Raw genomic sequence first — 10,569 nt, 5'->3', positions numbered from 1 at the left:
GTTGTTTTGAAATAATTTTTGTAAAAAGGTAATATTTTTCTGGAAGTGTATTAATTAAATTAATTTAATTTGTGAGCGACATCTTGTATGTAAAAGTTGAAACATTTCCCATTTGAGGGAGTAAATTAAAAAAAAATTATAACTTCTTTATTTATAAAAAATCGATTTATGTCTTAAATTGAAGATGTCTGCTTTCGAAACTTGTATCAAAAAGTTTTGAGAAAAAAAATTAACAAATGATATAGAGGGGTGATTCGCCCTGTATAACTTAAATCGATTGTAAAACGGTTAATCTTTACAAATTTAACAGAATATCTTAAAACTTATTCATTTGGGATGATATAAAATACAACAAGACGTTTATTTGATTGGAAGATGGATTTATTAATACAACTTGCGATTTCAAAAAAATATTAATGCGTTATTCAATGAAAACTACAAGAAAATGTGATAGAGAAATGAAAATGGGTGAAGTCCATGTGAAATAAAAAGGAAACGGTACCAAAATAGAATTTTTTTGTAAATCTAGTTCAATAAATTTGCTCCCTTAAGCACGATTTTTAATAGATTACGAGATACACGTTTTTTTTTCTTATTTTTTTTGAGGAGCGAAACGTTTATTCTTTTTTAAAGACTTATTTTGTACTCTAAATAGTCACATTTCAAGAAATTAAAAATAAAAGACGAGTTATTTACAGTTGAGATGTTCCTTTTTTCGGTGAGAAATAGGAATTCAGTGAATTAGTTTTAGTTAACTATCACTTTTCCATAATTTTATGGTTTTATCGTTTTCAAGAGCTGCTGAAGCTATTATATTTTCCGTTGGGTGACATGTTGTACATAAAACAACGTCTAAAATAATTTTAAAAAATTATTAATCGATAGTACACTTTATTTTTTAATTCGGAGGAGTGTTTTCAAATTGAAGCACCAAAAAGATGGGTTGCTATTGGTCAGTTTTAAGCAAAAATTATACTAGGAAAATTCGAGATGTTGCCGGCCACCTTGAAACATTCTGGATTAGACGCACGTCTCTCAGTGTGACTAAACCCTAATGATTCTAGTTCTAGGTCTTGTGTTAGTTCTAGTGATGTAAAACTAGAACTAACACTAGACCTAGAACTAGAATCATTCGGATTTAGCCACACGTCTCTCAAGACGGCTAAACCCGAATGATTCTAGTTTTAGGTCTTGTAATAGTTCTAGTATAAAACTAGAACTAACACTAAAACTAGAAAGTTGCAGATAGAAGGGAAGACGCATGGCTAAACACGATATTTATTAGCCGCATGTCTCTAAAGACGGCTAAACCCGAATGTTTTTAGTTCTAGGTATAATGTTAGTTCTAGTTTTACACTTGCACTGACTAGAACTAACATTAGACCTGTGTGTCATAAGACGGCTGAAGCCGCATAATTCTAGTTCTTGATCTAGTGTTAGTTCAATAAAAATGTACAACAATCTAGCGCTGCATAACAATTAAAACTAGAACTAACACTAGACCTAGAACTAGAAAGTTCAAACTCAAAAACCGTGATGACTAGAAAAATTCTACGTGCACCATTGGATTCTACGTGAAAAAATATATTAGAACCCGTTTTTACGTTTCCGGATAGCCAAAATACGGGAGGTGTCTGAAAATCGTAAATTTTGAAACACTCTCTGTATATCAAAAACGAAGAGGACTAAGTAAGTTTCACAAAAAAAGTTGCTCAGGTTCGCGAAAGCCGCAACTTTCTATCTTTCATAATAACTGAGATACCCTGCAAACCCATCGAAATTTGGACACCCTGTACAGTGACTCCAAAAACTGTTCGCTCACCATGCGTATTCGCTCACTATTAGTTTGATAAACACAAAATAAATTACAATAGAAAAGATTTATTATAATACAAATAGATGTTCTAATGTCCTTTAAAGAAATTACCAAGAAAAGATTGTTCAAACAATCAGTCAACGATAATAAAAAACAATTAAACTCAAATTTTTGCACTCAAAAAGTATTCGCTCACTTAGGTTTAATAAACAAATCAAATTATCTTTTAAATTTCAGTATTGGGGGGGGCTCCATTTCGTTTAATGACTTCAGCTAATCGTCTTGGAAGTGATTCTACTAATCTTTATGTTGTATCTATAGAGATTGTCTCCCACTCAGTAGTCAAAGCTACCTTTAGATCTTTTTGATTCTAAATAAAATATAATATTTTCTGATGTTCATCTCAAGTAAACTTCACAAATTTTCAATAGTGTTAATGTCAGGCGATTGCGGGCAATCGCGCAATAGAACCTAAATAAATCGTGCAATCATACTCTTTTCCTTCCCTCTACCCTTCTCCATCAAATACTCTGGAATTTCGTCCGTTATTATGACCTTATAGTTATCATTGTATCTCCCCTCTTCCACCTAAGCACGCCGTCCCTGCTTTTCTACATCTCTATCTCTACTCTTCAACTCCTTCTACAGTATTGACCCTTCCCCCCTCCTCTTTGTACTTCCTTGTTCCCGCCCCAGTCTTAATCGCCACTTTTCCAAAATCTGAAAGTCTGCTCCAGCCCATTTTCCTACTTTATCTTCAACTTTTCTCTCACTATACAGGGTGTATCTGAATGACTGCAACAAACTTCAAGGGGTGATTCTTTAGTGAATTTTAAGGGTACTTTAATATATGAACCATGGGCGACTTCGGCCTCCCTGGGAAGCTACGCCCCTCCAAAAATATTCTAAAACTTTTTTATCTCTCTGAAGTTCTTCGTAAATTTAATAATTTCTGAGAAAAAAAATAATTAAGCAAACACTAACTGTTAAGCTGTAGGGTTGTTTATCGAAAGTTGAAATGAATTTTTAATGAAAAAACTTTAGTAGGCTTTGCAATCTTTGTCAGAAATATTTTTGACGTTTAAATGTCAGTGGTTTTCTTACTATTATTATTGTTTTATTTAAAATTTTGAGCGTAAATGCGATAGAACTTTATTCAAAAATTAATTTGAAAAATAACAATAATAATATTAAGAAAAACACTGACATTTAAACGTCAAAAATATTTCTGACAAAGATTGGAAAGCCCACAAAGATTTTTTCATTAAAAATTTATTCCATCTTTTGATCGATAACCTCGTTGTTTAATGGACAGTGTTTGCTTTATTATTTTTTTTCTCAAAAATTAGTCGTTTTTGGGAAAATTTTAGAGAGACAAAAAAGTTTTAGGATACTTTCTACCTATGTCAAATTTTTCTAATGTATTTATCATCTGCATACAAAAAATTTTAGCAAAAATGTAAAGGGGGTGGTTACGTTTAGTAGTTTAGAAAGGTAGGATGAAAGTACAAATAGGGTCAAAACGTGCCCTATTATGAGTTAAACATATTCCCCAAATTTTATTTTCCTGGCGTTTATGGTTTTTGAGAAAAAAAAATTAAACCAAAATTTTCCGTCATTTTTGGAAGGGCGTAGCTCCCCAGGGGGGCCGAAGTCGCCCATGGTTCATATATGAAAGTACCCTTAAAATTCACTAAAGAATCACCCCTTGAAGTTTGTTGCAGTCATTCAGATACACGCTGTATATCCCTGAGTCTCCCTGCTTAATCCCTAGGACGCACTTCCAAAATCTCTTCTGGATCTTGTATTCCTTCCACCCCCATATTTCTCCTCTATACATTATCAGATTCCTCACCAATCCATCAAATATTATGCACAAATCTTTTCCAAATATTCGTTCCCCCCAGCCCCATATCTGTTCCAATAATCTACTTGCCTTTCTAACTCTTTGCCTAATATGATCCCCAGCCCATTATCCACTCGAAAGGTAAAACCCAGATACAGGACGGGAGACAGTTTGCATTATTGTGGGGTTCCAATCCATTTTGGAGTATTATAGAGTAACCACATTTTAGTATTTCAGGCTGTATGCTTTGAATTGTTGTCTTGGGTAAATATAGAATCGTTATTTAGCCCCATTTTTTCAGCACTGCTTCGAAGATTTGTTTTCAAAATGTTGATATATAGCTTGTGATCCATGACTCCACCAATGAAATGCATCAGCAGCCCCATACTAGCACAGAACCCTCCATGTTTAAATGTAGGTCTCAATTTTTTTTACTTTTGCCGCCATATCATCGCCGGTTGGATCCATAAATGTTAAACTTACTGTCATCCGTAAATATTACTTTGTTCCAGAACTCATTTCTACTATTTTTATAGATTTTAGCGAATGATTTTTTTTTGTTTATTAATTTTGCTTATAAATGGTTTCTTTCTGGCAACTCAACCATAATATCTAGCTGAATACAGGACGTTACGAACGGTATTTATGGATAGATTTTCCAAATTCACCTTCAACAGCAATTTTTGTTGCACTTTTATTATGATGTTATTTAATTTGGTTAACAATTCTCTTTTCTTTACAAGTGAGCTTTTGAGGACAACCAGTTCTCACATCATTGTTGAAACAATTATTTGAAACGAATCTATCAATAATACTTTTTATGGTCGAATAGACCTGTTTACACATTTACCAATATATGAAATAGATTTGCCTTCTATAGATGTTTCGCACTATTTTCTACCCATTTTAATTTATTCAAAAAAAATATTCGCCTGATTTGAAAAGACGTAATTAAGGAAGGGATAGTACGACGCATGCGTAACTGACCTGGGATGATATACCTACTAGACTAAAAAAAACTAAGTATATTTTGTTTTATTAAAACTACCTGAACGAATACTTTTTGGAAGTGCAAAATGTGCATGTGTATTGATCTATGTTTGTTATTATTATTGTGAAATTGTTATTGTTTTTTATAAGGACATTACAATGTCTATTTGTATTATAATAAATCTTTTCTATTGTAATTTATTTTATTTTTATCAAACTAATACTGTGAATAGTCTTTGGAGTCACTGTAGGTATGATCTGGTTTTTATTATGTTTAAACAAATAAGTGTAAACGTGATTTTTCATTTTACTCCTCCGAATTAAAAATAGAGGATAAGAAATTGAAATTTATTTAGTACCAGTGTGTCCTTGTAATTTTTGTACAATCTCTTTCGTTTGTAAATTCCAAATATAAACCATACTGTCTTCTGAGCCACTAACAATCCATTTACCTCCGGTAACAGAAAAATTAGCAAATATACAATACTTTTCATTTTTATGTCCAGAATAAGTTTTTAAACATTTCCCTTTGGAGTAATCCCATAACTTTAAAGTATTATCCAAAGTAGCTGCTAATATATATTTTCCATTTGGAGAAAATTTTACGAAAGAAACAGGGGGGTTATCATCGTCTATTAATGTTTTTAAACATTGTCCGGAAGCTGTATCCCAAATACGACTAAAAAAAAATTAATAAATAACCCAACTTTTCCTATTTATTTATTTTTTAAATAATATAACCCACCATAATCCGTCGTAACTACTGCTTACAATCAAAGAACCATCCCTATTAAAATGAACCGCACTAACAGGATCTGAATGTGCCGGTAAAGTTTTTAAACATTTTCCTGTTCGAACGTCCCATATCCTAACGGACTCATCGAAAGATCCGGAGACGATCAAATTAGATTGGGGATTAAAATTACAACAAAAAACGTAATTGCTATGTCCTTTCAACGTTTTTAAACATTTCCCTGAACTCAATTCCCAAATTTTCAATGTTTTATCGTCACTCGCCGACACTAAAAGCCTACTATCACTGGACCAAGCTACATCACTAATTCCCAATTTGTGTCCTTGTATAGTTTTCTCAAATTTCCCATCATAAGCCCCCCATATCTTAATTAATTTATCCGCTGAAGAGCTTGCAAGCCATTCACCGTTGGGACTAAATTTAACTGAAGAAACAGCTTTCGTATGTCCAGCTAACGTAAATTTTAATGTGTAATTAGGTTTCTAAAAGAAATTCGATCAATTACAATTTCATTTCAACCTAACCTTTCTACACTCACCACATTACTACCTTTATTTGCACCTCCCGTGGGTGTTAAAGAATTTCCTGACGTCGCAGAAGGATTGGAAGATGAACTATTGTTATGCATTGTTTGAGTATTCGCCAAAGGCAACATAATAATACACCGACAACAACAACTCGTTTTAAGCGATTTTACGTAAACGAGACAAGTTCACCGAAACTTAACGCTGTATGTACGCGATAAATTAACGATCTATTAGTTCTTCGTTAACGGTAATACTGAAGCAAACATTTTTAAATGAGCTTTTACGTCGAATTCGTTAAGCTTTAGGTTAAATTTGATCAAATTTTTAAGTACGCCGTTTATCCACCATATTAAAGCTGGAAAAACGCGCAATGTGGATATTGCCAACATAAAAGAATTAAAGTTACTATAAATTGTCTTATTTATATTTAATTTTTTCGAATTTATTTTAATAATTTATTGATTATTTTGTACTTAATACGTATTAATTAGATATTATCATTATTAAAATTAAGCTGTTTTATTTTAAAACTTTTAATTAAAATATGTAATTGATGAAGCCAACTTCATGCTTAATAACTTAAAGCTGAAAGAAGGGAATTATAAAAGTTATTATAATTAATGGGACTTAATTTATATAACAAGTTTTAATAATTTAGTTTTAAACGTTTTTGGTTTTGAAAATTTCTAAAAATGTAATTGTAGCTTCGATTAAACTTTGAAATAACCCAGTAATCATAAAATTAGACTGAATTTTCAAGTAAAGTACCACTTCCGCTGTAAATGATAATATTAATAATTATACAGCCCGGTTTGGAAGGACAGCAAAATAACAATATAATCATAATTCGCTTTTTTCTGTAATACTTGTCAATGTAAATTTTTTAGGATTTCTGTTGGTATTATCTAGGATCCTTATAAAATTTATGTTGTTTTTCTGATTTTTAGTAACATTTTCAGTAACTAAATAGTTGAGATTAAAGTACTAATAAATTCTTACATAAATACGATTTTAACGCAGTACATATTTATTATAAAAACGTGCTATAAATTAATGAAATAGAACAAAACACCTTAAAAAAAACATATTTTATGCATCTTTTCTTTTTGAATAACGAAAGCTCAAACGTCAGTGTGACATATTTATTTCAAAACATGATAAAACAAAATTCCCTGTTAATTTTTCCAACTTTAAAACAATTTCACAGGTATTATAGAAAAAAAACGAACTGTATGTTAATTAAGCTCATTAAAGTTAAGACGAAAACTCAGAGTTATCATAAGGACGCCACCTTTTCCAAGTAAAATTTTTCCTTTGCAAAACTACCCAAGACCTATTCTATTAAGCTATGTTGCATTTTATGTGGGACAGTGAAATGAAATTCCCGGTATTTCGTGATAATATATTTGATTCCTAACAACCAAACTTATTTATTCAATAATTTGGTACACAATTGTTAAATATTAATGACATATTACCAATTCCATTCAAAGAAACCGGAAACTGGAGAAGCATTATTTCCCTTCCTTTCAACATGGTGTGGAAAATTTTAGTTGTGTTAAGCACCGTAATTTATTGCAACTTTGTGGCTTATATTTTATTACGAAACCGATCCCGGTAAATTGATGAAATTAAAGACAATTTTGCACTTTAACAATGGCAAATCCTTTATTTTTCAGCTTTTACCGGTTTCGCCCTTAGGGCATCCTCAGAAAGCAACGTCAGTTTTCAATTTGTGAACCCACGCTGAATTCAGTCGCAATAATTTAAATTTTAATTTTTCTTATCACACCAATTTATATACCTTTAAAAGGTTTTTAATTTGTTATATGAATCTACTTAAGTATTTTAATGTATTCGAAAACTGACGTTGCTTTCTGAGGATGCCCTAAGGGCGAAACCGGTAAAAGCTGAAAAATAAAGGATTTTCCATTGTTAAAGTGCAAAATTGTCTTTAATTAATTTTTTAATTAACATCCAACACAATGGTAAGCATGAAGATTTCAAATATAAATAAATTGAAATTATTATAATTTTGAAGACTCCTCAAGCTGTCAGATATAGCATAAATCCCAAAATGTCAGAATTGAACGATATGCTTAATAAAATCAAATACAACCTAAGTATAAAAACTGATGGAGAACGAAGTTATGAATAAAAAATATTCCTAATGCATCAAGAAATCATAATCCACACTTATGTCATATTTATCTATCACCAGTTTCTAGTGATGTAGCATAAATCATAAAATGTCAGAATTGGACGATTTTACTTAATAAAATCAAATACAACCTAAGTACTAAAACTGATGGAGAAAGACCTTATGAATAAAAAATATTCCTAATGCATCAAGAAATCACAATCCACACTTATTTCATATTTATCTATCACTAATTTCCAGTGATATAGCATAAATCACAAAATGTCAAAATTGGACCATTTTTCTTAATAAAATTAACTATAACTTAAGTACCAAAACTGATGGAGAAAGACGTTGTAAACAAAAAATATTCCTAATGCATCAAGAAATCATAATCCACTCTTATTTCATATTTACCTATCACCAGTTTCTAATGATGTAGCATAAATTACTAAATGTCAAAATTGGACGATTTTTCTTGATAAAATCAACTATAACCTAAGTACTAAAACTGATGGAGAAAGACGTTATGAATAAAAAATATTCCTAATGCATCAATAAATCACAATTGACAGTTATTTCGTATTTATATATCACTAGATTCTAGTGATATAGCATAAATCACAAAATGTCAAGATTGGACGATTTTTCTTAATAAAATCAAATACAACCTAAGTACTAAAACTGATGGAGAAAGACGTTATGAATAAAAAATATTCCTAATGCATCCATAAATCATAATCCACTCTTATTTCATATTTATCTATCACCAGACTCTAGTGATATGGCATAAATCACAAAATGTCAAAATTGGACGATTTTTATTAATAAAATCAACTACAACATAAGTACTAAAAGTGATGGAGAAAGACGTTATGAATAAAAAATATTTCTAATGCATCAATAAATTGACACAATTGACAGTTATTTCGTATTTATATATCACTAGATTCTAGTGATATAGCATAAATCACAAAATGTCAAGATTGGACGATTTTTCTTAATAAAATCAAATACAACCTAAGTACTAAAACTGATGGAGAAAGACGTTATGAATAAAAAATATTCCTAATGCATCCATAAATCATAATCCACTCTTATTTCATATTTATCTAAACCAGACTCTAGTGATATGGCATAAATCACAAAATGTCAAAATTGGACGATTTTTCTTGATAAAATCAATTACAACATAAGTACTAAAAGTGATGGAGAAAGACGTTATGATTAAAAAATATTCCTAATGCATCAATAAATCACAGTTGACAGCTATTTCGTATTTATCTATCACTAGATTCTAGTGATATAGCATAAATCACAAAATGTCAAGATTGGACGATTTTTCTTAATAAAATCAAATACAACCTAAGTACTAAAACTGATGGAGAAAGACGTTATGAATAAAAAATATTCCTAATGCATCCATAAATCATAATCCACTCTTATTTCATATTTATCTAAACCAGACTCTAGTGATATGGCATAAATCACAAAATGTCAAAATTGGACGATTTTTCTTGATAAAATCAACTACAACATAAGTACTAAAAGTGATGGAGAAAGACGTTATGATTAAAAAATATTCCTAATGCATCAATAAATCACAGTTGACAGCTATTTCGTATTTATCTATCACTAGATTCTAGTGATATAGCATAAATCACAAAATGTCAAGATTGGACGATTTTTCTTAATAAAATCAAATACAACCTAAGTACTAAAACTGATGGAGAAAGACGTTATGAATAAAAAATATTCCTAATGCATCCATAAATCATAATCCACTCTTATTTCATATTTATCTATCACTAGACTCTAGTGATATGGCATAAATCACAAAATGTCAAAATTGGACGATTTTTCTTGATAAAATCAACTACAACATAAGTACTAAAAGTGATGGAGAAAGACGTTATGATTAAAAAATATTCCTAATGCATCAATAAATCACAGTTGATAGTTATTTCGTATTTATCTATCACTAGATTCTAGTGATATAGCATAAATCACAAAATGTCAAGATTGGACGATTTTTCTTAATAAAATCAAATACAACCTAAGTACTAAAACTGATGGAGAAAGACGTTATGAATAAAAAATATTCCTAATGCATCCATAAATCATAATCCACTCTTATTTCATATTTATCTATCACCAGACTCTAGTGATATGGCATAAATCACAAAATGTCAAAATTGGACGATTTTTCTTAATAAAATCAACTACAACATAAGTACTAAAACTGATGGAGAAAGACGTTATGAATAAAAAATATTCCTAATGCATCAATAAATCACAATTGAGAGATGCATATTTTTTGGAGTATTGAATTTATGGTCGGTGCAAACATCCCTTAGACCTTGTCATTTATTATTAGGCAACTTAATATACAGACGATGATTTGAGGTTGCGCTGATAACTTGTAAGTTGTGGAAGAAATGTTTTATTATCTTCTAAAGTAACATAACAGACTTTATAGAATACTGTAATTGTAAA

General features: G+C 30.4%; 1 protein-coding gene across 1 annotated transcript; it reads right to left on the bottom strand.

Annotated features, from left to right (window-relative positions):
* Window positions 1-359: 359 nt before the first annotated feature.
* Window positions 360-6,305, bottom strand: LOC111417686 (WD repeat-containing protein wds). Its single transcript, XM_071194857.1, has 4 exons — window positions 5,945-6,305; window positions 5,398-5,888; window positions 5,012-5,331; window positions 360-852 (listed from the first exon to the last, which is right to left on the bottom strand). Exons 1-4 carry the CDS (start codon window positions 6,059-6,061, stop codon window positions 752-754), a joined length of 1,029 nt encoding a protein of 342 aa, XP_071050958.1. The 5' UTR covers window positions 6,062-6,305; the 3' UTR covers window positions 360-751.
* Between the last annotated feature and the right edge of the window lie 4,264 nt (window positions 6,306-10,569).

Source organism: Onthophagus taurus, chromosome 3 (genome assembly GCF_036711975.1).
Source record: "Onthophagus taurus isolate NC chromosome 3, IU_Otau_3.0, whole genome shotgun sequence".
NCBI classification, from domain to species: domain Eukaryota; kingdom Metazoa; phylum Arthropoda; class Insecta; order Coleoptera; family Scarabaeidae; genus Onthophagus; species Onthophagus taurus.
Note: the sequence above shows the minus strand (reverse complement) of the source record. Positions and strands in the feature narration are given on the sequence as shown.